The sequence below is a fragment of the Macaca fascicularis genome, chromosome 7 (assembly GCF_037993035.2).
Source record: "Macaca fascicularis isolate 582-1 chromosome 7, T2T-MFA8v1.1".
NCBI classification, from domain to species: Eukaryota; Metazoa; Chordata; class Mammalia; order Primates; family Cercopithecidae; genus Macaca; species Macaca fascicularis.
The window spans coordinates 90,514,724-90,541,559 of NC_088381.1; the positions used below are offsets into that span (position 1 = coordinate 90,514,724).

General features: G+C 46.1%; 1 protein-coding gene and 1 long non-coding RNA gene across 6 annotated transcripts in view; one reads left to right on the plus strand and one right to left on the minus strand.

The window, feature by feature from the left end:
• The window catches only part of SLC7A7 (solute carrier family 7 member 7), a 43,209-nt gene that overhangs the window by 1,635 nt on the left and 14,738 nt on the right, over positions 1-26,836 (minus strand). For 3 of the 4 annotated variants that reach the window (XM_015453566.3, XM_065548626.1, XM_065548627.1), the window contains 5 exons: positions 4,994-5,119; positions 3,856-4,000; positions 1,300-1,423; positions 943-1,046; positions 567-663 (listed from right to left, as the gene is read on the minus strand). In XM_015453566.3, the coding sequence (XP_015309052.2) occupies positions 567-663; positions 943-1,046; positions 1,300-1,423; positions 3,856-4,000; positions 4,994-5,119 (596 nt within the window). Of the gene's footprint in view, positions 1-566; positions 664-942; positions 1,047-1,299; positions 1,424-3,855; positions 4,001-4,993; positions 5,120-5,369; positions 5,526-26,836 lie in introns of those variants that run through there. The other variant, XM_073996954.1, reaches the window with a different exon arrangement.
• Positions 544-19,746, plus strand: LOC135971939 (uncharacterized). Of its 2 annotated transcripts, none has more exons than XR_010588362.1 (2): positions 544-672; positions 15,885-16,056. It is a non-coding gene; the product is annotated as an uncharacterized lncRNA (long non-coding RNA). The 2 variants fall into 2 exon arrangements; XR_012415550.1 differs by lacking the exon at positions 15,885-16,056 and adding an exon at positions 17,276-19,746 and having other exon boundaries at positions 545-672.

A 26,836-nucleotide genomic window follows, 5' to 3' on the forward strand; every position in this document is an offset into this window, starting at 1 on the left:
GTCAAGTCAACACTCAAAAAGTTTCAGATTTTTAGAGCATTGCAGATTTTGGATATTCAAACTGTATTAAAACCCATACTGCTTTGCCACAGGATTTTCTGATATTATTTCTCCTACCTAAAGCCCATCTCTACCATTTGCAACCCTAGCCATCAAGATGCACCTTTTTTTTTTTTCTGAGAACATTTTGGTGGATTTTAAGACACACATACACTTCTAGAAGTAATTCTTCATTCACCCTCTCCTCCCATGGAAGTGATCATTTCTTAAATACTGTATCACTCACTATCTGTCATGGCAATCAATCATTACAATGTATTCCATGTACTTTATGGCTTCTCTTAGAGCAGAGGTGTACCATTCCTTAGAGCATTTGGATTTTCCCTGTAGTGCCTGTAGCGGTTGGCATAGTGCCTTGCCCATGGTGAACATTCTGATCCACCAATAGTTTTTCTATTGGAATTTCTTTTAGAGCTTTCAGGAAGCTAGAACAGTCGCTTCTGCTGTTACTAAAGTTTCCCCCCACCCCCCCAATCATTTTCAGTCTCATCCTTGAGCTGACTTACGTTGAACAGCAGAGAAGGCACTGGTGTGAACCGCTCAACATGGATCATGCAGATGGCATCAGGGAGATGGCCTTCTCTTGAGCCCACAAAGAAAAGCCTATGTCAGGTAAGATAGGAGAAGCTGAGAAAATTGGTGGACACGATGCAGCCTGGTTCACCTGCCACATGGCCCTCCCTCTCTGCCATCCCTTCCTTCAAAAGTGTTTGGATAATATAGACTGGAGCTCAGTATTAAGATTAATGACAACTGCAGGCTTCTGCTAGAAACAAGAAGAAAGAGGTTATGGTATCAGTTGGAAAACACAGGTAATCAAAGTCCAGGTCCTGTAAGTTCTACCGTCCACTGCCATAGCCCTTCAAAAGATGCCACTCTTACCTAGAAGCAGCCACAATGGAGGCATTGAGGCCACCAAAACAGGATAATGCAACTGACAGTGGAATTATCCAGTTAAATATTCCAAATGTCTGATCTGCAAAAGTCTAAGGGAAAAGAATGGAAGAGTCATTAGCAGGATCTAAAAGGGATGAAAGACATGGATGGGCATGCCCCAGATTCCCCTTATTAGGACTCCAACTCTTCTTCCACAGTGGGGGTAACAGGACCTTCTTGCAAGCCCCATATTCGAAATGAACTCCTTCCAAGGCCATCTACCCCCTTTCCAGGACTTTCAAGAGCCAGAATATACCCAGTACCCCACAAGTCACCCTCAACCTGCTAGTGAAAATCCTTTACCACAGCAACAGCATCACTGGCCAAGATGTCTCTCATGTCTAGCACAGTATAATAGGCCACATTGGTCAAGATATAGATGATGGTGACAATGGGCATGGAGATGCCAATGGAGAGGGGCAGGTTCCTACAGCCAAATAGAATAAAATACACATTAGTCCCACAGTCATATCCCTATCTCTCCTTTAATCCTTAGACTCTCCCTGCCACACCAGTCTTTCCAGGGATGGAGACTCTTGCTACATTTCCTCAATGCATTTGTCTTTGACGGTGCCCTGGATAGTGGCTGAAGCTCTGAACTAAACACTTAAGAACTAAAGAACATTAGGGGAAAGGAATATCATATTAGGAGATAGGACTGTGCAGCTGGGATCAGTGGCTCATGCCCGTAGTACCAACACTTTGGGAGGCTAAGGTGGGCAGATGGCTTGAGTCCAGGAGTTGGAGACCAGCCTGGACAACATGGTAAAACCCTGTCTGTACAAAAAACTAGCCAAGCAGCCGGGCGTGGTGGCTCACGCCTGTAATCCCAGCAGTTTGGGAGGCCGAGGCAAGTGGATCACCTGAGGTCAGGAGTTTAAGACCAGCCTGGCCAACATGGCAAAACCCTGTCTCTACTAAAAATATAAATAATTAGCTGGGCATGGTGGCACGCACCTGTAGTCCCAGCTACTTGGGAGGCTGAGGTACGAGAATCACTTGAACTCAGGAGGTGGAGGTTGTGGTAAGCCAAAATTGTGTCATTGCACTCCAGCCTGGGTAACAGTGAGACTCTGTCTCAAAAAAACAAAACAAAAAATTAGCCAAGCATGGTGGCGCATGCCTGTAATCCCAGCTACTTGGGAGGCTGAGGTGGAAGGATCACTTGAGCCCGAGGAGGTCAAGGCTGCAGTGAACCATGACTGGGCCACTGCACTCCAGCCTGGGCAAGGCAGTCAGACCCTGTCTGAAAAAAAAAAAAAAAAAAAGGATTAACAAAGAGTGTCCCAGCATAATAATGCACAGGAAAATGGGAGGTTATTTTGTTTTATACTCCAGAGATCTTTTGGTGTCAGGATTCCATCTCTAAGATTATCAACATTGGCACTTTTGTCTCAAGGTTGAGAAATATAAAAGGAAATTATGGAGGCAAATTGTGAAATTTAACATCTTCAGAGATAGGCCTTCAGTAGGAAGAGAAGTGTGTGTATCTGACAAGCAACCTGGAAGATATGTCTGCCCACCCCTTCCTCAGTTTGAGAACCTCAGGAGCCATCCTAACTGGTGGGCAAAAGAAAGATGCAAAGAGCTCTCAAGGTCCCTGTAGACCAATAAAGCCATGAACTTTATAAACATCCTTAACAGTAAGGCTGCCCAAAAGAAGCACAAAGTGGGGCAAATACTCTGCAAATACAGAGTCATGCAGCTTCTGTCCGGTAGGTGGAAGCACCACCCAGGCCTTCATCCTGCTTCTGTTCTCTCTGCTCCCATAGCGTTACCACTAGTTGTGTACCAAGAGTGCTCTTCTGTTTCTCAAGCCAAAAGGAGTTTATTGGTATAAGAATTGTGATTCTTTTGACTTAAACATTTACAGAGAGCTGGGCACGGTGGCTCACGCCTGTAATCCCAGCACTCTGGGAGGCTAAGGCAGGCGGATCACCTGAAGTCAGGAGTTCGAGACCAGCGTGGCCAACATGGTGAAACCCCATCTTGACTAAAAATACAAAAATTAGCCAGGCGCAGTAGCAGGTGCCTGTAATTCCAGCTATTTGGGAGGCTGAGGCAGGAGAATCACTTAAACCTGGGAGGCAGAAGTTGCAATGAGCCAAGATTGCGCCATTATACTCCAACCTAGGAAATACAGCAAGACTCTCTCTTAAAAAACTCCATTCCCTGGCAAATCTTAGTTCCCAGAATCATAGAATTTTAGAGCCAAGAAAGGCCATGGAGGTCACAGAATTTAACCCCCTCAATTACAGATAAGGAAGCAGACAAAGAGATGGCCGGGCAACTCCCTCAAGGTCAGCCCACAAGTCAGTGGAAAGACAAACTCTAGGTCCTTGTCTTCCTATCCAGTGCTCTTTTCACTCTATATATAGACTACAGAGCAATAATGGTGGGGTGACTTAATTGAATGACTGAAACTATACCACAATGTCAATATGAATTTAGGAAACAAGGAAGGGATCAGAGGGAAACATAGGAAGGTTTCTGGATGTCTATATCCCAAAGCTATGTATGTGGGGATAAGGGTGGATGAAATATCTATCAAGGAAAATCTGTTTTAAAAACATACATAAGCATATAATACAATCTGCTTTAATTAATGCAGAAATTAATGAACAAATGTAAAAATGCATTTAAAAAAATTTACAAAGCATACATGAGAAAGTTCATATTTTAGCCCTGTTACTATGATCATAGACAAGTTACTTCTCTGAGCCTCAGGCCTCTCATCTATTAAAATGAGGCTGATAAAATTAACCTCATAGGTGGTTGTGATATGCTGTCTGTCACAGAGTAGTAGCTCATTAAATGATGGCTATCACTGCTATGGAAAATTGGTGGTGCAGTACCTACCTCTCAGGATTCTTGATCTCTTCTGTGACATAGTTGAGAGTGTCCCAGCCTGAGTATGAGAACAGAGCTGAGTACAGTGCCAGGGCAATGTCACCCACTGCATATGATGAACCCTCAAAGGAATTCTCAAAATGAGTGGAGGCTCCTGGAACCCAAGAACATTGGAAGGCAGGGGATTAGTGGCTTATTCTCCCACTTCATGATGATCAAGTAAAGGACTGAGAGAATATGGTAATATAATAGCAGGTAAGTGGCCTACAACACCTTTGGCAGCAAGAGTAACAGTAAGGGAACAGGAAACAGTAGAGAGACGTCTACAGAGATAGACCAGAATGCCCTGCATCCTAATGACATAGATGGGGATCTTGACAGGAAGGGTCCAGGGTAGCTTTCTAGGATAAGAAACCACCATAGAGCAGATAGGCTGGAGAATAGAAACAATGCAGTTCTGCTCTGCAGGCTGCCTGATTCCTGCCTCCTATCGCAATCTGCCAAAGCCAGCTCCCAGGGCATGGCTGTCAACCCTTTTGCCAAGATCAGCCTCCTCTGAGGCAGTGTGAATGAAAGTTAAAGGACAGACTTTGGGTCAGTTGTCCTGGATACAAATTTCAGCTCCTCTACTTGCCAGTAGCGACTTGGGCAAGATAATTAAATCTTTTTTGTTGTTGTTGTTGTTGTTGTTGTTGAGACGGAGTCTCGCTCTGTCGCCCAGGCTGAAGTGCAGTGGTGCAATCTTGGCTCACTGCAACCACTGCCTCCTGGGTTCAAGCGATTCTCCTGCCTCAACCTCCCAAGTAGCTGGGATTATAGGCACCTACCACCACGCCCGGCTAATTTTTGTATTTTTAGTCAAGATGGGGTTTCACCATCTTAGCCAGGCTGGTCTTGAACTCCTGACCTCATGGATCCACCTGCCACGGCCTCCCAAAGTGCTGGGATTATAGGCATGAGCCACCCCGCCCAGCCCAAGATACTTAATTCTGCAGCCTGTTTCCTCATCTATAAAACGTGGATAATAATAGTGCCTACCAAATAAGGTTATTATAAGAAATGAGATAATGCACGAAGAGCACTTAGAGGAGTGTGGCTCACAGAAAATGCTTAACAAAGATTAGTTGCTGCTAATATTATTTCTTACCCTGGCCAAGTCTAACAATGCCTGCAATGATGATCGCGATCAGCGCCAATACTTTAGCATAGGTGAAAATATCTTGTACCAGGGTTCCCCACTTGACATAGGCACAGTTAATGAAGGTTAAGAGACCTGAAAGAAAAATAATACTGATTGGTGACTTACCCTCACCACTGTAGGACCTTAGACTCCCAAGCAATTTTTCCAGTACCAGTCACCAAGATAAACCCTTCAGCCAAAGACAGACCCTCTGACCTGCTCTGCACTGGAAGCCTCAGACCCCAGAATGTCCTCACCATTATCATGCAAAGGCCTCCATACTCCCTACCGCCCAGCACCTTATATGGGAGACACAAAACAAAGTGATTGCAGATCTGCTTACATAAAAAATACATCCAGATTTCCAATCACAGCAGTGGGAGGCAACTGGGAACTATACGGGATTAGTGATTGTTCCAGCTCTTGGCTCTGAAAAGTCACGGTCTCTCCCTCCTACCTCCCATTCCCCATGGGCTCCAGGACATAGCACTCTGACTCTGTGGTATTACTGTTAACCTTGAGGAGTCCTGCTGTGACTTAACCAATGCTGAGCCAGCAGGTCAGGCCGTGTGGCCAAGGATTAGGATGAAGGCCAGATTTCCTGCCCACTGCCTGGCAGCTCAGCTGCCTGCTTTTGTGCTTGGAAAGATTCTTGCAGCTAAGAGTGGCTCCTGTAGAATAGGGACAGGGCATTTTTCCTGATGGGACAATAGAGAAATAAGAGCCACACACATTCCCCCAGTCCTTCTACTCAGAAGTACAGGTAGTCCTTTTACCAGGGTTCTTAACTAAGTTCTCCATAAGGCTCAAAATTCTTTTTCCCAAAGTGTTATGTCCATATTAATACAGATATACCTAAGAAAAAGGTTCATACCTTTTCTTAGAAAAGGATCATAGCTTTTATCAGAATCTCAAAGAAGTCCATTATCCCTCCCCCAACGAAAAAATTACAGTCTACGACTTGAATTTGAATTACTTGAAGAAATTCAAAAAGGGAGGCCCACAGATGCTGTGAGGTTGACCAGTAGCCCCAGGATGTAGCAGAGAAGAAAGCTGGAAAAAACAACATAGATCTTCCCACTGGTAGCATAGCAAATCGCTTCATTTATCCCTCCTTCTCAGCTCAGCAAGTAGAACACTATAAGGAGGGCTTAATTTTACAGCCCTTCTCCCAAGGGCTCTAAGGGCAAGGTCAACATCACCCTGCCTTACCAGTCAAGAGAATGAGGCCTAGTACAGGTCTTGCCTACTTCAGGCCACCGAAGCAGTCAGAAACACTCTGAGTTATCCTGGCAGTGGTGTGGCCTTGGTGTCCCTAGTCCTCCTATTTTGTCGTGTCCTGGCCTCATCGCATTCTGGCTACTTCATCCTGAGAAGCAGGGAAGACTGGCCTCTCAGAACAGCTGCACCATCTGCTCTCTCTCACCCTCCCTTCCACCACCACCCTCATTCTACTCACTGCCCAAGTTCCTTTCTGCTCTTCCTGAGAAGGGGCATTCCTGTCCTATACAGATGCTTGCCTTTCTGCCTAATAAACAACAAACCTTATCACAGGGCTGGGCAAAAATGTACCCACAGCTCCAGGCCACCCCAGTGCTAAGTTAATAATTAAAGACACTAGTGTGCAGCACCCCACAAAATGACCAAAGTGCCTGTATCTTGCCCTCCACAAATCTTTCAAATCTGTTGCTCCTCCTCAGTCACCCATCCTTTACTCCCCACTGGACTCCAGCCTCCAGCCACTCAACAACCTAGTGCCCCTTCTACCCAGCCTGTAACCTCTGCCCTTATCCTAGGCTCTGTGGCTGGCTCATAACCACAACATAGCCAGGTTTCCAAGTAGAAACACCAGGCACAAAGGATGGTGCCACATTGTCAGGGGAATGGGATCTCCAAATACAAAGTTATGATTCCCTGCCAGGTAACCATAGGTCACAACACCAAACTGGAATAAGCTTACAGGACTAGTTCTAGTTCAGACTCAGAATCTGAGCCGTGTGCCACAAGGTTCTCTTCTCAGCTCTGTCCAGGGATGTAGGTAGGGAAAAGGAGGGACGAGCAACCAATTCACCACCCACTACCATAGCAGATTCTGAAATGGAAATACATGGCTTGTTTATATTTTATTTTATTTATTTTATTTTTCTTTTTGAGACAGAGTTTCACCCTTGTTGCCCAGGCTGGAGTGCAATGGTGCGGTCTCAGCTCACGGCAACATCTGCCTCCTGGGTTCAAGCAATTCTCCTGCCTCAACCTCCCAAGTAGCTGGGATTACAAGTGTGCGCCACCACACCCAGCTAATTTTTGTATTTTTAGTAGAGACGAGGTTTTACCATGTTGGCCAGGCTTGTCACAAACTCCTGACCTGAGGTGATCCACCCACCTCGGCCTCCCTAAGTGCTGGGATTACAGCGTGGGCCACGGTGCCCAGCCTATATTTTTTTATTATTTATTTATTTTTATTTATTTATTTTTGAGATGGAGTCTTGCTCTGTCGCCCAGGCTGAAGTACAATGGCATGATTTCAGCTCACTGCAACCTCTGCTTCCCAGGTTCAAGCAATTCTCCTGCTTCAGCCTCTCAAGTAGCTGGGACTACAGGCATACGCCACCACGCCCAGCTAATTTTTTTGTATTTTTAGCAGAGACAGGGTTTCACCATATTGGCCAGGCTGATCTCAGACTCCTGAGCTCAGGTGATCCACCCGCCTCGGCCTCCCAAAGTGCTGGGATTACAGGCATGAGCCATCACACCTGGCCCTAATTTTTTTTTTTTTTTTTTTTTTTTTGGAGATGGGGGTCTCACTCTGTCAAATAAGCCAGAGTGCAGTAGAGAAATCATAGCTCACTGCAGCATCAAACTTCTGAGCTCAAAGGATCCTCCCATCTCAGGTACCCTAGTAGCTGGGATCAAAGGTGTGCACCACCATGCCCGGCTAATTTGTTTTATTTTTTATTTTTCTTTTTTGAGACGGAGTCTTCCTCTGTCACCCAAGCTGGAGTGCAGTGGTGCGATCTCAGCTCACTGCAACCTCCGCCTCCAGGGTTCAAGCAGTTCTCCTGCCTCAGCCTCCTGAGTAGCTGAGACTACAGGTGCCCACCACCATACCTGGCTAATTTTAATATTTTTAGTAGAGACGGGGTTTCACCATGTTGGTCAGGCTGGTCTCAAACTCCTGACCTCATGATCCGCCCTCCTCAGCCTCCCAAAGTGCTGGGATTACAGGCGTGAGCCACCGCGCCTGGCTGTTTTACTTTTTTTAGAGACAGGGTCTTGCTATGTGGCCCAGGCTGGTCTTGAACTCCTGGCCTCAAGCAGTCCTTCCACCTCAGCCTTCTGAGGAGTGACTGGGATTATAGGGAGGAGTCATGGCACCTGGGTGGCTTGTTTACCTTTTAATCCCTATTGCTTCTCTACTGCTCTCTTTTTTTTTTTTTTTTTTTTTTTTTTTTTGAGACAATCTTGCTCTGTTCCCCAGGCTGGAGTACAGCAGTACAATCTCAGCTCACTGCAACCTCCGCCTCCTGGGTTCAAGCGGTTCTCCTGCCTCAGCCTCCCGAGTAACTAGAATTACAGGCATGCACCACCACGCCTGGCTGATTTTTGTATTTTTAGTAGAGACGGGGTTTCGCCATGTTAGCCAGACTAGTCTCGAACTCCTGACCTCAGGTGACTCTCCCGCCTCAGCCTCCCAAAGTGCTGGGATTACAGGTGTGACTCACTGTGCCCAGACTCTTCTCTACTTCTCTCTCCATCCATATGTATCCCTCTCTTTGTCCACCAGTATCCCACCTCCCCCATTCCTGAGCCTGATTCCTCAGCCACTGACACACTTTCTAGCCCTGATCTTCTCTCTGTACTGAGCAAAGAAGGCTCAGTTTGAATGAGGAAGGGAATCCTACAGAAAGAAACCAGGGAGCAGAGGGAACTGACTGAAGAGAGCTAGTCCTCCTCTTCCTCAAAGCCCAGCTTCCTCCAGGGCCTCTTGGCTGTGGGAGCAGGAAATGAGTATGGCAGGCAGCAGTGCTGACAGGGCTTTTTGTTCCCACCTCAGCGGATACAGCTGACCAGTGGCCCCAGAGCCCAGCCAAGTGCACTGCTCTTGAAGTGGAGCCCAACCTCCTGCTTCAGGGCCGGGGACAGGAGGGGACCATGGGGTTAGGATAATATGGAGGCAACTGCAAGTTAACCTCGAGGGCAGAGATGCCCTCCCCTAGAGGGCATCCAGCCTAGGCAACAGAGCAAGACTCAGTTTCAAACAAATTTTTTTAAATAAAAAAATTAAAATGTTGACTAGGATCAGCAGAGCCATATAGTCTATCACTATAGACCTTTCTGTATTTGTCATTATTCCACAACGTTATTCAGCCGACTAAGAATCTACCGAACTATATTTTTATCTAGTCTACCTTGTCAACGAGAATATCATGAGAATTTGCCACGAACCTCTCCAAAATCTGCATACACATGCTTCTGCTCTAACAATCTAATGATGCTATCAAACAATTCAAATGAAATTAGTATATATGTAGAATATTTGTAGCCACACCCTTGCAGTGGCCAAAAACTAGAAACAACCCAAATGCCCAGCAACAGTAGATTGAATAAATACTAAACAGCACTAAGAATAAACAATCTGGGACGGGCGCAGTGGCTCAAGCCTGTAATCCCAGCACTTTGGGAGGCCGAGACGGGCGGATCACAAGGTCAGGAGATCGAGACCATCCTGGCTAACATGCTGAAACCCCGTCTCTACTAAAAAAATACAAAAAACTAGCCGGGCGAGGTGGTGGGTGCCTGTAGTCCCAGCTACTCGGGAGGCTGAGGCAGGAGAATGGCGGGAACCCGGGAGGCGGAGCTTGCAGTGAGCTGAGATCCGGCCACTGCACTCCAGCCTGGGTGACAGAGTGAGACTCCATCTCAAAAAAAAAAAAAAAAAAAAAAAGAATAAACAATCTGTCATCCCAGCATGTTGGGCGGCCAAGGTGGGCAGACACAAAGTCAGGAGTTCGAGACCAGCCTGGCCAACATGGTGAAACTCCGTCTCTACTAAAAATACAAAAAATTAGCTGGGCGTAGTGGTGGGCACCTGTAATCCCAGCTACTCAGGAGGCTGAGGCAGAGGAATTGCTTGAACCTGGGAGGTGGAGGTTGCAGTGAGCCAAGATCCTGCCACTGCACTCCAGCCCCGGCGACAGAGTGAGACTCTGTCTCAAAAAAAAAAAAAATGAACAATCTACAACTACAGACAAAAATACAGAAGAATCTCAAACATAATAAGCAAGCCAGATGCAAAAGTGTACATATAAATTATATCCATTTACATAAAATCAGGGAAAACCAATGCAACTAGAAGTCAGAATAGTGATTTCCCTTTGTGTGGGGTGGAGAGGCAGGGACTGGGAAGAGCATAGGAAGGGTTCAAGGGTGCTAGTTACACATGCGCTCAACTAGTGACCATTAAGCCATAAACTTATGAGATTGCACTGGTCCTTCTGTATATTTGAATAAAAAAAAAAAATTGAACCAAAAAGTGAGGTTAGCAGAGTATGGCTTGTTCTTAATGAGTTCATACAGGTTACTAATGATTTCCCACTCTTCTCCTCATACTTCACTAACCAGGTTTAACTTACAAGCCTAGAATTTGGGCAATAATCCACCTTAAGTTATCACTTCATAGTGCTGCTCCTGCTCATCCGCCTCTGTTGGAAAGCTGGGTTATCACTTGTGGTAGGTAGACTAATGGCCCCCCAAAGATGTCCACCCCCTAATCCCTGGAGCCTGTGAACCATGTTATATTGCATGGCAAGGGAGAATTAAAGTTGCAGACAGAGGCCAGGCGTGGTGGCTCATGCCTGTAATCCCAGCACTTTGGGAGGCCAAAGCAGGCAGATCACCTGAGGTCAGGAATTCCAGACCAGCCTGACCAACATGGTGAAACCCAGTCTCTACTAAAAATACAAAAAATAGCTGGGTGTGGTGGTGTGTGCCTGTAATCCCAGCTACTCGGGAGGCTGAGGCAGGAGAATTGCTTGAACCCAGGAGGCAGAGGTTGCAGTGAGCCAAGATCCCACCACTGCACTCCAGCCTGGGCGACAGAGCAAGACTCTGACTCAAAAAAAAAAAAAAGTTGCAGACAGAATGAAGATTGCTAATCAAGTGATGAAACGGGGAAATCATTCTGTATTATCTGGGTGGGCCCAATGTAATCACAAAAGTTCTTAAAGATGAAAGAGGGAGGCAGAAAGGTCAATGTCAGAGTTGTACAATGTGAGAAAGACTCTCCCAGTTACTGCTGACTTTGAAAATGGAAGGGGCCATGAGCCTCTAGAAGCTGGGAAAGGCAAGAAGATGGATTCTCTCCTTAAGCCTCCAGAAAGAAACACAGTACTACTTCATATTAGCCCAGTGAGACCCATTTCAGACTTCTGACCTCCACAACTATGAGATGATAAATTTGTGTCATTTTCAGCCACTCAATTGGTGGTAACTTGTTAGAAAAGCAATAGAAAACTAATATATTGGCTGGGCACAGTGGCTCGCTCCTGTAATTCCAGCACTTTGGGAGGCCAAGGCAGGCTGATCCCTTGAGCTCAGGAGTTTGAAACCAACCTAGGCAACATAGAGAAACCCTGATTCTACCCAAAAAAAAACAAAAATTAGCTGGGCCTGGTAGCATGCACCTATAGTCTCAACTACTCAGGAGGCTAAGGTGGGAGAATTGCTTGAGCCTGGGGAGGTCAAGGCTGCAGTGATCCGTGATTGCACCACTGCATTCCAGCCTGGGTGACACAGCAAGACTGTCTGAAAAAAAAACCAAAAAAACCACCTAACTGCAGGCAGAAAACTGGAAGCAGCACTGGGTTACTATTCATTACATTTGTTGAAAAATGGCGAAAGGGGCCGGGCGCGGTGGCTCAAGCCTGTAATCCCAGCACTTTGGGAGGCCGAGACGGGCGGATCACGAGGTCAGGAGATCGAGACCATCCTGGCTAACATGGTGAAACCCCGTCTCTACTAAAAAAAATACAAAAAACTAGCCGGGCGAGGTGGCGGGCGCCTGTAGTCCCAGCTACTCGGGAGGCTGAGGCAGGAGAATGGCGTGAACCCAGGAGGCGGAGCTTGCAGTGAGCTGAGATCCGGCCACTGCACTCCAGCCTGGGCGACAGAGCGAGACTCCGTCTCAAAAAAAAAAAAAAAAAAAAAAAAACAAGAAAAATGGCGAAAGGGGAAGTGAAACCCTTGACAGCTCACTGGATCTTGGTGTACTGAAATTTCCCTCTCGCTGCAATCAAAAGAATCTAAATGTGACCTTATGCAAAGGAGGCAGGCATCCCTTATGATAGCAGATCCTCAAACAAGTCTGTACATCTCTCTTTAACGTACTACATCAATCCCAGCTCTTCTAGCAAATCATCACTTTTGAACAATGTATACTCTTTCATTATCATATTCTAATCAAATATCGCTGATGGCTATGAAATTGTTTCCTCCTTTCAGTAAAAGGTCAAATACAGGCCGGGTGCAGTGGCTCATGCCTGTAATCCCAGCACTTTGGGAGGCCGAGGCAGACGGATCACAAGGTCAAGAAATCGAGACCACCCTGGCCAACATGGTGAAACCCCGTCTCTACTAAAAATACAAAACTGAGAGGGCTGTGGTGGTGCGCGCCTGTAGTCCCAGCTACTCGGGAGACTGAGGCAGGAGAATCACTTGAACCCAGGAGGTGGAGGTTGTAGTGAGCCGCGATTGTACCACTGCACTCCAACCTGGTAACAGAGTGAGATGCTGTCTCACAAAAAAAAAAAAAAAAAAAAAAAAGGTCAAATATGTTTATTAGCCTTACTGGTAATATTTGTAGATAAGAGTTCAAAAGCATCATTTCTGATCTCCCATCCTATTTTCTCCAAATGCATTACTGAGCAACTCCTCTGCCTTTATTCTCTTGCTATGTAGTACCTGATAGTCTCCAAAATACCCAGATTTATACTTTTATCTAGGCATTTTTCTCCTTTCCTCTAAAATTTCTATTTTAAAGCCTTATTATACACATCTCTCCCAATCCCTACAAACCTCCTCTATCCCTTACCAGGAGTTTATCTTTCTGCTATCTTAGAATTTACGGTCAGGAACTCTGTTCTGTGTTCTTTTTGCTTTCACATATACAGCCTTCAGTTCACAAAGAGACGAAAATTCCACCTGCCACTCAGTTTGCTACTTTAAGCTTCACTCCACCAGTGAGACATCTCAGCTATCTCCTGACTGGTGACATCATTCATCCCACAGCAATCAGCAGAAGGATAGCAGTCCCTAGGCTTAATTGGGTGAGCAAGCTCTTGGTCACATGTTGCTCAGAAAAACTGCACATTTCTAGGTTAGGCTGGGTCTGTGTATAGTCAGATGCACACTATTCATGGGGAGAGGCCAAACCAGTTGTGAAAAAAATCACAACTGGCATACTCAGGCCTGCTAATACCCTGGTGTCTCCAAAATACTCTACCACTGCTGTTTCCTCAGAGGGTCCAGATTTAAGCTCTCTGGAAATGCCTCATATCTGTGACCTAAACCCAGAGATTTCGAGTCTCTTCTTCTTCCTTTTCTTTGCTGCATCCCCATTTGTTTTGTCTAATGTTGGTTCGGGAAACTCTCTACACCTTAAAATCACATTTTCACCCTGGCTTCTTTGATACATTATTTCTTCCACTCTCCCTAGGTGCTGTTATTTCTCTCAGATAGCAGATGGCCTTCAAATTCCTTTACCTTTCAGTCTACAGAAACATTTTACTCCAGGTGTGGTGGCTCATGTCTATAATCCCAGCACTTTGGAAGGCCAAGACGTGGGGATCACTTGAGGCCAGGAGTTGGAGACCAGCCTGAGCAACATAGCGAGACCCTTTCTCTTTTTTTTTTTTTTTTTTTTTTTTTTGAGGCGGAGTTTCACTCTGTCTCCCAGGCTGGAGTGCAGTGGCTGGATCTCAGCTCACTGCAAGCTCCGCCTCCCGGGTTTACGCCATTCTCCTGCCTCAGCCTCCCGAGTAGCTGGGACTACTGGCGCCCGCCACCTCACCCGGCTAGTTTTTTTTTTTTTTTTTTTTTTGTATTTTTTAGTAGAGACGGGGTTTCACCATGTTAGCCAGGATGGTCTCCATCTCCTGACCTCGTGATCCGCCCGTCTTGGCCTCCCAAAGTGCTGGGATTACAGGCTTGAGCCACCGCGCCCGGCTGAGACCCTTTCTCTACAAAAAAAAATTACAAATTAGCTGGACTTGGTGGGTGTACACTGATGGTCCTAGCTACTTGGAAGGCTGAGGTAGGAGGGTCACTTGAGTCCAGAATTGAGCCCACAACCATGCTACTGCACTCCAGCCTGGGCAACAAAGCAAAACTTCGTCTCAGAAAGTAAAATAACGTTTTTGGCCATGTGTGGTGGTGGCTCACGCCTGAAATCCCAGCACTTTGGGAGGCCGAGGTGGGCAGATCACCTGAGGTCAGGAGTTCATGACCAGCCTGACCAACATGGCAAAACCCCATCTCTACTAAAAATACAAAAATTAGCCGGGCTTGGTGGCACACGCCCGTAATCCAAGCTACCTGGGAGGCTGAGACAGGAGAATCATTTGAACCAGGGAGGAAGAGGTTGCAGTGAGCCGAGATCATGCCACTGCACTCCAGCCTGGATGATAAAGCGAGGCTCCGTCTCAGAAAAAAAAAAAGAAAGAAAAGAAAAGGAAAGAAAGAAAGAAAAGAAAAAAGGAGAAAATAAAATAATTTTTTTTTTTTTTTTGGAGACAGAGTCTCACTCTGTTGCCCAGGCTGGAGTGCAGTGGTGTGATCTCGGTTCACTGCAACCTCCGCCTCCCGGGTTCATGCCATTCTCCTGCCTTAGCCTCCCGAGTAGCTGGGACTACAGGCGCTCACCACCATGCCCAGCTAATTTTTTGTATTCTTTAGTAGAGACAGGGTTTCACTGTGTTAGCCAGGATAGTCTCGATTTCCTGATCTCGTAATCCACCCACCTCGGCTTCCCAAAGTGCTGGGATTACAGGCGTGAGCCACCATGCCCGGCCAATTAAAATAAAAATTTTAAAGAAACAACCAATTCGCTTACTCAGGTGTCATGGGTGAGAGCCTCTGAAATTGCCTTTGCCAAATTATGACTGAGACAGTGAAAGAGATCTATCTTACCCGACTCCATCTTGCTTCTAACCTCCAAGCTGTATTTATTCATTCCATGGCACAGGCTGAACTAACTTTGGGAGAAACTTAGTTTATAGTTTAGACAAATAGGATAACAGCCCTTTGCCAAAGCAGACCTCCTTCTTGCCTGGGACTAGATTGCCTTTGTAGGACTAACACTAGCCACAAGATTTAGAAATGATGGTTTAGGGCTGGGCGCAGCGGCTCATGCCTGTAATCCCAGCACTTTGGGAGCCCGAGGAGGGCGGATCACCTGAGGTAGGAGTTCAAGACCAGCCTGGCCAACATGGCAAAAACCTGTCTCTACTAAAAATAAAAAATAAAATTAGTCTGGTGTGGTGGCATGCACTTGTAACCCTAGCTACTCGGGAGGCTGAGGCAGGAGAATTGCTTGAACCCGGGAGGCAGAGGTTGAGGTGAGCCGATATCACACCACTGCACTACCGCCTGGGTGAAAGAGCAAGACTCCATCTCAAAAAAAAAAGAAAGAAAGAAATTATGGTTTAGGAGTCATGCAGCTGGAAGTTACAAGATTCTGACCCTCCCTAAACTGCTCCTAAGATCAGTGCTTGAGGTATTTTCCAGACCCTGCCCTTGGTGGATCAGCTGGCCCCACCCAGATCAATAAACTGGCTTATCTGATCTTGTGGTCCCCACCTAGGAACTGACTGAGAGCAAGAAGACAACTCTGACTCCCTATGATTTCATCTCTAACCAATCAGCACTCCTGGCTTACTGGCTTCTCCTGACCCACCAAGTTATCCTTAAAAACTCTGCTCCCAGAATGCTCGGGGAGACTGATTTGAGTAATAATAAAACTCCAGTCTCCCGCACAGCCGGCTCTGTGTGAATTACTCATTATTGCAATTCCCTGTCTTGAAGAATCGGCTCTGTCTAGGCAGCGGGCAAGATGAACCCCTTAGGCAGTTACACCTCTGGCAAGAAGACACACCAAATACAATCCCTGTGGGTCACTGGATCAGAGTCCTCCCGCTCTCCTTCCTGGAACTCAGTCAGCACTTTGGTCCCTGGGACTCTGACCACTCTGAGGGAGCAAGCAGGCAGTTTGTACCAGGAGGGTCTTATAGTAACAACCCCATGAGTCCCTTCTCCAAGCCATGTAAATCCAATCCTTATTGGTTTGCTTAGCTAGGGGTCAGTTCAAGTCCTCAGGTACAGATCTCAAGTCTGAGTGAGCATCAGTATCACCTGAGGAATTTGTCGACCCCCAACTTCAGGGCCCCACCCCCACAGGTTCTGATGCAGGAGACCTGAGACAGTTTCACAGGCCAGTCTGAGGACCTGCTTTTCTGGGTGTGTTTCCTTAGGAAATAACCACACACAGAACAACTGTATCAGAACAGCCGCAACCCTTTGCTAACTCAAGGCTCCTCTATCCTGGCTGCAAACTGGCATCACTGACGAGCTTTAACAAAGGCCAGTGCTCAGGCCCCACCCAGACCAATTAAGTCAGAAATTCTGGGGTGGAACCCAGGCATTGGCATGTTTTTAAAACTCCCCAGGTGACTCTGAAGCATGGTGACAATTGAGAATGGCTCTTCCCACCTCCAGTGACACAAGACCCTCATCAATTCTCCTCAAAAGCAATTTTTCTGCTTCCCCAATTCTCGTTCTCCAAACCAATTCTCATCTCATTCTTCTCCCCAGTGGTTCAGATTTATGCAGTCAGGGAGTGGGAGTGAGGAGTATTGTTTTCTTTCTTTTCTTTTCTTTTCTTTTTTTTTTTTTTTTTTTAATTGAGACAGGGTCTTACTCTGTTGCCCATGCTGGAATGCAGTGGCACGATCTTGGCTCACTGCAGCCTGGACCTAATGGGCTTAAGCAATCCTCCCACCTCAGCCACCTGAGTAGGTGGGGCTACAGGCACGCACCACCATGCCCAACTAATTTTTTTTTTTTTTTATAGAGACCAAGTTCCCCAGACTGGTCTCCTGAGCTGAAGCCATCCTCCTACCTCAGTCTCCCAAAGTGCTAGGATTACAGGTGTGAGCCACAGTGCCCAATCTGAGTATCATTTTCTTAATTCCCCAGATGATTCTAATCCACAGCCAGAGTTAGGACCCACTCCTGCCCAGCATCTTCTGCAACCTCCTGTAGGCTACCTGTCCAGCTTCTCCTGCGGCAGAGAGAAAGGGAACAGAGAAAGGAAGAGAGCAAGGATGAGCCCCCAAAGGGCCTTGATGATCAAAGCAACATAAAGGTCTACCCCTTCACTGCTGGTCAAGAGTTTGTTCCAAAGTTCACAACAAACCCACACTAGAAAGAACCCAAGGCTCTGATGAAAGCCTGTTTCTTAAGGTGAATATGGGCCAGAAAAGGTAAGTTTCTTCACCTCCACCTTCAGATGGCTCTTGGGAAAAACCCTCTGAAAAAGGCAACTAGCTTCCAAGTAGAAGGTTCAAAGGGCAAAAGTCAGTTGGGGGCCCAGCGTCTGACTGTTCCACCTCATTAGCCACAAGTACATGAGATTGGTCATTCTGGTACCAGGAGAAGCTGCACGAGAACACCTGGCCAAAGCTCTCAGACACACAAAGATCCGAAGTCCTTCACAGCCCACAGCGTCTCTGGCAGACTCAGGGTAAGCTGTCTGCCCCCTTCCCACAGCAACCCTCAGCCCCCACCAGCACCCTGAAAGGCAAAAACACAAAATACCCTTCTCAGCCAAGTTGAACCTGGAATCATATCTTCTGTTCATTCACCAAGTCAACATTTATTGAAGAACCTACTACATGCAATTCACTGTAGCCACGTGTGCATGACACGAAGAATCTTTGCCTGATCCCTAAAGAACAGTACTCCGTAAAAAAATAGCCCTGAACTGCCAGGTATTGCTGACTCACTGATACAGGAGGCATACTGAAGACATAGATGGTAAAAACGTCCTGGTGGTGTCCTGAATGGCAAAACAACTAGGTCTCAGTGTGGACAAGTGTAGGTAAGGCAGGAAGAGTAATGTCTACCTGTGAACAGTGGGCCAAAACACCTTGGCTCTGAGGAAAGGCCGATTGGGTGGAGCTGGACTTCTGGACACCTGTCCTCTTGCTGAGAGGAAAGTTCCACCTCTCTCGCAAAACAGGAAGAAAAGTCTCAGCCCTCCTTTCTGATCACTGAGCTATTGTGAAGTAAAATTTAAACTGCTTTTAAGTCATCCAAAGACAGCATATGGAAGGTAAAGCTTTTAGAAATTAATAAGATGCACATGATATGAATATAACTTGCAGTAATAGATACTATTAGATACTTGCAGTAATAGATACTATCTTCTAATTTAATCTGACAGACGGTAAGTTTTCTTATCTTTATTTTACACTTGAGAAAACTGAGGTCAGTCAGTGACTAGCTCCAAAGCCTATATCCATTCCACCACATCACATACCTCCCTAACTGTATGCAAGAATGTGAGGCTGGGAGTGGGATTATCTTCCCCTGTGGTAATGGAGATATCTAGAACTGCAGAGCGCTGGGGCAGTCCACGAATTGCTCCGAGAAGTCAGAATAAGCAGCTTCGGGAGGTGCCATCTGCGCGCCTCTCTGTTTGGGAAAAGCAACCACTTCTACTACCCTAGACAGGACAGCGAGGCTCCTTCAAAACTCAGAATTCCTTCACTCATTCATTCATTCATTCTTTAAGCTTATATTGAGTACCCACTGGGTTCCAGGCCCTGTGCAGGCTCTGAGATTAAGACCCAGTCCCCAGCCTTCACTCAGAAGTGGACATTGACAATTACAAGAATCAGGTGCTACGAAAGTCACTGAGAGGCAACCTATCCACCCACACATCACTGGAGGAGTAATTGGGGTGCAGGCAAGCACCAGGATCACTGTTATCTGAACTGAGTGCATGGAGGCTGGTGCTGGGGTGGGGGAGGAAAAGCAAATTTCCTGACAGAGAGAGCAACACGTTATTACCCTGACAATGAAATCAGCAATGAATGAAGTCACCCACCCGTATAAAAAAACCCACTTAAGCAATAACGAGTAAATGATTTCAAGGTCTATTAGTAATACCAGACTATGTAGTTCAACAGCTCTAAAGGTAGACTATGCCTGCCAAAAGACCGCAAACAACTGGCAGGAGCAGAGACTCTGTGTTTGCTCTCTGGAAACTGTCATGGTTGAATAGAAAAAGATGAAAATATGGTAGAAATATAGATCACATTTCTATGAGGTAGGGACCCCATTCTATAGAAGAGGAAACTGAGGACCAGGCGCGGTGGTTCACGCCTGTAATCCCAGCAATTTGAGAGGCCAAGGCAGGTAGATCACCTGAGGTCAGGAGTTTCAGATCAGCCTGGCAAACATGGTGAAACCCCATCTCTACTAAAAATACCAAAAAATTAGCCGGGCATGGTGGTGGGTGCCTGTAATCCCAGCTACTTGGGAGGCTGAGGCAGGAGAATAACTTGAACCAAGGAGGCGGAGGTTGCAGTAAACTGAGATTACACCGTTGCACTCCAGACTGGGCAACAAGACTGAAACTCCATCAGAAAAAAAGAGAAGAAGGAGGAGGAGGAGGAGAAAGAGAAAGAGAAGGAGAAGGAGAAGGAGAAGGAGAAGGAGAAGGAAAAGGAGGAGGAGGAGGAGGAGGAGGAGGAGGAGGAAACTGAGGCTAACAAATTTGACCTAGGATTGAATGAATCCTGCCTGATTCCATGCTCTTCACCACCATGCACCAGTGCCTCCCAAAGGGATAAGGGTATCCCCTACACTGTTCAAGAAAAAGAAGTCTGACTCAGGGCACCCAATCATTACAGCCATGGAGAAGGCATCACTGTAGGGTAAAGATATTTCATCCAACTTTCCCAGAAACATACCTCAACCAACCTAAGGCAGACTTAACTCTTTTTCATAAAATTGTCCCTCAACCTTGGTCCTTTCCTCTAACAGCCACCCTCCGTGCTTTCAGAATCATTCATCTAAAGAGCATGTCTACATTCCTTCCCCTTCCCATGTCTCTACAATGCAATCTGAGATGTTGCAACTCCTTCCTCTTCCACCCTGCAAAAGTTTCCCTTTGACCCTCTGAGTTGCCAATTCTAAATGACATTTTATTCCTTATTTTAAACTTAACAGCTCCTCCAGAAAGGCTATTTCTGAGTGTAAAACCACCACCTCTGGTATGCTGCCCTTGCTCTGTGCTCTCACCTCCCCACATTAACTACACTACATTAGAACAGTGTACATATGTCTCTCCCACCCATGAGAGCTGTGTGAGGGCAGAGAGTGGATAACAGTTATCCTTGTACCCATGGGCATAGTCCTGAACTAGACACACAGTAGCACTTAATACATTTTACTGGGTGAATAAATGATATTTCTGAAACCTGATTTCACCCTCACTGCCCTGAAATTTCATTGCCTTAGGAGAAAGCCCACATGAAAAGCCACCGGTGACCTTCATATCAATAAATCCAATCAACTATACTCAATCTTTACCTAGCTTCACCTCTTAGCAGATTGGACACAGGTGATCATTCATTCCTTCTCAATTCACTCCCTTCCACTCACCATCTTCCAGTTTTCCTCCTATCTCTCTAGATGCTCCTTCTCCATCTTTTCGCAAAATACCTATCCCTCAAATGTGGGTATTCCTCAGAATGCTGTTCAAAGCCCTTTTGTCCTCCCTTTCTACATCTTGTCCCAAGGTCATCTCATCTGTTCCTGTGGTTTCTTTTTTCTTTTTTCTTTTTTGAAACAGAATCTTGCTCTGTCACCCAGGATGGAGTGCAGTGGCGCTATCTTGGCTCACTGCAACTTCTGCCTCCCCGGTTCAAGCAATTCTCCTGCTCAGCCTCCAGAGTAGCTGGGACTACAGGCGCGCACCACCATGCCCGGCTTGTTTTTGTATTTTTAGTAGAGACAGGGTTTCACTATGTTGGCCAAGCTGGTCTCGAACTCCTGGCCTCAAGTGATCAGCCCACCTCGGCCTCCCAACGTGTTGGGATTACAGGTGTGAGCCACTGCCCCAGCCTGCTCCCTATGGTTTCAATAACCATGTATATAATGATGACTCCCAAAAGTATATTACCAGCCCAACTGTCATGATTCCAGATACATATGAATATTCAACCACCTACTGGACATCACCCGGCACATCAAACTCAACATGTCCAAAACTGACTCCCTCAATTTCTTTCAAACCTACTGCACATTCAGTGTTCCCCATACAAGTAACTGGCATCACCATCCACCCATTTATGCAAGCCAAAGACCTGGGCATGTTATTATCATCATCAACTTCCACTCATATCTACTCATCGTCCAAGTCTTAAGTCTCCCCATCCCCAAAACATGACTTCAGTCCATACCACCATCATTTCTCACTAGGATCATAGCAGCAGCTACCCACCTGTCTCCCGGCTTTCAATCCTACATAGAAAAACTAGAGTAATCTTTCTTAAACTCACAAATTCTAAAATCTAAATCACAAATGCCACTCTTCTGCTTTTAAAGGCCTTAAGAGTTTTTTCATTGCCTTAGAAGAAAGCCCACCAAACTCCTTAATATAGTTGGTGCAATAGATTGCACTTTTCAAAGATGTCTCAACATCTCCCGTCCCATATTCCTTTCTTACAATGTAACTTTGACACTCTACCCATCAAGAGGCAGGGTCTGTACCCCTCTTCTCAAAACCAGATGGTCTTCTGTGAATGACTCTACCTATTGAGTATGACAGAATTGACACGATGCAACTTTGGAGACTAGGTCATAAAAAGTAATGCAGCTTCCACTTTGGTTGCTAGAACACTCATTCTGGAAGCTTTCAGCTGCCTGCATAAGCAGTCTGACTGCCCACATGTCACCATGCTGTGAGAAAGCTCAACACAGTCCATATGGAAAGACCACATGGAAAGGCTCTGACACAATTTGATAAGAGAAAGAAGGCCGGGTGCGGTGGCTCACGCCTGTAATCCTGACACTTTGGGAGGCCGAGGCGGGTGGATCGCCTGACGTCAGGAGTTCAAGACTAACCTGGCCAACATGGCAAAACCCGTCTCTACTAAAAATACAAAAATTGGCCGGGCGCGGTGGCTCAAGCCTGTAATCCCAGCACTTTGGGAGGCCGAGACAGGCGGATCACGAGGTCAGAAGATCGAGACCATCCTGGCTAACACGGTGAAACCCCGTCTCCACTAAAAAATACAAAAAACTAGCTGGGCGAGGTGGCGGGCGCCTGTAGTCCCAGCTACTCGGGAGGCTGAGGCAGGAGAATGGCGTAAACCCAGGAGGCAGAGCTTGCAGTGAGCTGAGATCGCGCCACTGCACTCCAGCCTGGGCGACAGAGCAAGACTCCGTCTCAAAAAAAAAAAAAAAATACAAAAATTAGCCAGGCATGGTGGGGCACACCTGTAATCCCAGCTACTCAGGAGGCTAAGGAAGGAGAATTGCTTGAACCTGCGAGGTGGAGGTTGCAGTGAGCCAAGATTGCGCCATTGCACTCCAGGCTGCGCAACAGGAGCAAGACTCAATCTCAAAAAAAAAAAAAGAAAGAAAAAAGCAAAAGAAGCCCAGATAGTCTGCAACTTCCTCAGCAACCCTTTTTCCAGCTCCTGACACCATCTGACTGCAACCACATGAGAGATCCTGACCTAGAACTGTCCCACTAAGCCCTTCCCAAATTCCCAAGCCACAGAAATCATAAATAAAATGACTACCGTTTTAAGACATTAAGTTTTAGACTATTTGTTGTAGCACAATAATAACTAGCACAGTTTATAAAGCTTTGAACAACCTATGCCTTGACCTCTATTTCCTCTGCAAGCCAACTCTCAACCTTTCCTGCCTGAAATTCAACACTGCAGCCCACCCTGAACTCCTTTCAGGGCCTGAAAGGACCACTTCTTTCTTGCATTTAAGTTTTCATACATTCTGTTCTTGCTGCCTGGAACACTCCTACTCTTGATTAATTCTTCTTCGCCATTCAGATATCAGCTCAAACATCTACAGGAATGGTTTCTAAATGCCTAGGTTAGGACTGGTCTCCTCCTGTGCCTTGTTCAACCTTGCAAATTACACCACCATCACAATCCACTAAAACCCTGTATCGGAGGCCAGGCACGGTGGCTCACACCTGTGTTCCCAGCACTTTGGGAGGCCGAGGCAGGCGGATCACGAGGTCAAGAGATCAAGACCATCCTGGCCAACATGGTAAAAGCCCGTCTAAAAACTACAAAAATTAGCTGAGCATGGTGGTAGGAGCCTGTAGTCCCAACTACTCAGGAGGAGGCAGGAGAATCTCTTGAACCAGGGAGGCAGAGGTTGCAGTGAGCTGAGATCATGCCACTGCACTCCAGCCGGGTGACACAGCAAAATTCCGTCTCAAAAAAACAAAACAAAACAAAAATCCCTGTATCAGGTTGCCCATCCTGACCCCGGCATGCACCCATGCATGTAGTCACACACACACATGCACACACATCAAGTGCTCCAAAAAGACAGTGACAGTGCAGGGAACATGGCAAGCTCTTTGCAAATACTTGTTGAACGCTTAATCTCCAACCCTATCTCTTCCCTAAATTCCAAAGGGCATATCTGCCTACTACGTTACAAATAAATTCCAAATTCAACATGCCCCCATCCTCCTCCTTAGAATAACTGATATCACTGCCTACAAGTTGTCTAAACCAGAAACTTCATCTCTTCAAAGAATATTTATCGAGGGCCGGGCATGGTAAGTGGCTCACGCCTGTGATCCCAGCACTTTGGGAGGCCAAGGCAGGCAGATCACTTGAGTTCAGGAGTTCAAGACCAGCCTGGCCAACATGGTGAAACCCCATCTGTACTAAAAATACAAAAATTAGCCAGGCCTGGTGCCGCACACCTGTAGTCCCAGCTACTCAGCATGCTGAGGCAGGAGAATCCCTTGAATCTGGGAGGCAGAGGTTGCAGTAAGCCGAGATCTTGCCACTGTACTCCAGCCTGGGTGACAGAGCAAGACTCTGTCTCAAAACAATAACAACAACAATCAAAAAATATATATATATTTATCAAGCTTCTCTGTTTCCTTGCTGGGGATACAGTGGATCATAGATAGGCACAGCTCTTCTGGCACAAAACTTACAAGATGGTGGATGTTTTCCTTGACACTTACCTCTCTCTTATACTTGACATCTTAATAGGTCTCATTGGTTGTATTGATTATACCTTCTAAATTGCTCTCAGATCTATCCTTCCCTGTCTACCCCAACTGCCACCACCCTAGTTCAGGTTTTTGTCATTTCCTGCCTGGATTGCTATAAGAGCTTCCTAATAGTGTCTCTGCCTCCAGCCTTGTCTCCTAAGTTCCACCCCAGCTATATCACTCCCCTGTTTAAAATCCTTTAATGGCTCCTCATATGCTTTGGATAAATTCTAAACCCCTGCAAAGAAATACCTTGTGTTCTAGCCCCTTGCCCATCTTGACCGCCTCATATCCCACAATCCCCCATGCACCCCCACACCCCATATATTTTTTTCACCTTGTGCCTTTACATTGGCTTTCCCTGTGCCTAGAACATCCTGCACCCTTCTTCATTCAACATATAATTATTGAGCACCTAGCAGATGCCAGGCACTGTTCTATGTGCTGGTGATTCAGCAGTGAGTAAAACAAAGTCCTTATTCGCATGATGTTTATATTCTAGAGGGAAAGAGAGACAAGTAAACAATGTGTTGAACAGTGCTATAAAGAAAAAGAGGCCAGGTGCAGTGGCTCACACCTGTAATCCCAGCACTTTGGGAGACGAAGACGGGCGGATTACCTGAGGTCAGGAGTTTGAGACCAGCTTGACTAACATGGTGAAACCCTGTCTCTGCTAAAAATACCAAAATTAGCCAGGCATAGTGGCAGGTGCCTGTAATCCCATCTACTTGGGAGGCTGAGGAAGGAGAATCACTTGAACCCGGGAGGCGGAGGTTGCAGTGAGCCGAGATTGTGCCATTGCACTCCAGCCTGGGCGACAGAGCAAGACACCGTATCAAAAAAAAAGAAAGAGAAAACAGGATGGGGAACTGAGAGTGACCATTTTAGATAGGATAGGTCTCTAGTAAGGTACTATTTTTGCAAAGAGGTGAATGGAGTAAGGGAATAAGCTCTGCAGGCATCTGGAGACATGCCTTCCTTGCAGAAGAAACAAATACAAAATCCCTGAGACATGCATGTGCCAGGAAAATGCAGGAGAGAAAAGAAGGCCAGTGTGGCTGGAGCAGACAAAGTGAGGGCAAGAAGTCCAAGGTGAATCAGAGAAGTCAGGTGGAGTACGGCCACATAGGCCACAATAGAGATGTGGGTGCTTCAGCCCAGCCTGACTCCTTTCATCCTTCAGTGTTGATGCAGACATCATCCCCTGAACAAGCCGCTCTCCACCCCTGCAAGCACTTGCCACATATACATGTTTAAGACTATGTTTGCCTCGCTTCACCACCACACTTGCGTTCCCTGCAGGCAGGGGCTCCACCTTTCAGCTCCATGCTTTATAGAGCCCAACATGTTCAGAAAAAAATTCTCAAATTATTCAAATTTTCTTCTTTTGTTTCAATTCCATACCCTGCAAGCAACTTCCTGATTACTAGATTGGTTTCCCAGTTACCAGGGTACCAGGAAGGGGATGCCTTGATAGTGAACACACACCTTCTGGTCATTAGAAATTACTCGCGTGAGAAAGGATTCCCTATTTAATAAATGGTGCTGGGAGAACTGCCTAGCCATATGCAGAAAATTGAAACTGGACCCCTTCCTTATATCTTATACAAAAATTAACTCAAGATGGATTCAAGACTTAAACGTAAAACCCAAAACTATAAAAACCCTAGAAAAAATCTAGGATTTCATAGCAATACCATTCAGGACATAGCACGGGCAAAGATTTCATGGCAAAAATACCAAAAGCAATTGCAATAAAAGCAAAAATTGACAAATGGAATCTTATTAAACTAAAGAGCTTCTGCACAGCAAAATAAATTATCATCAGAGGGAACAGACAACCTCTACAGAATGGGCGAAAATTTTTTGCAATCTATCCATCTGATAAAGGTCTAATAACCAGAGTCTACAAGGAATTTAAACAAATTTACAAGAGAGAAACAAACAATCCCATTAAAAAGTGAGCAAAGGACATGAGCAAACACTTCTCAAAAGAGGACATTCATGTGGCCAACAAGCATGAAAAAAAGCTCAACATCACTGATCATTAGAGAAATGCAAATCAAAACCACAACGAGAAATCATCTCATGTCAGTCAGAATGGCAATTATTAAAAAGTCAAGAAACAGCCAGGCGTGGTGGCTAACAGCTGTAACCCCAGCACTTTGGAAGGCCGAGGCAGGTGAATCACCTGAGGTCGGGAGTTCAAGACCAGCCTGACCAACATGGAGAAACCCTGTCTCTAATAATACAAAATTAGCCAAATACAAAATTAGCCAGGCGTGAGGGTGCACACCTGTTATCCCAGCTACTCAGGAGGCTAAGACAGGAGAATCCCTTGAACCTGGGAAGCAGAGGTTGCGTTGAGCCGAGATTGTGCTATTGCACTCCAGCCTGGGCAACAAGAGCGAAACTTTGTCTCAAAAAAAAAAAAAAGTCAAGAAACAACAGATGCTGGCAAGTTTGCAGAG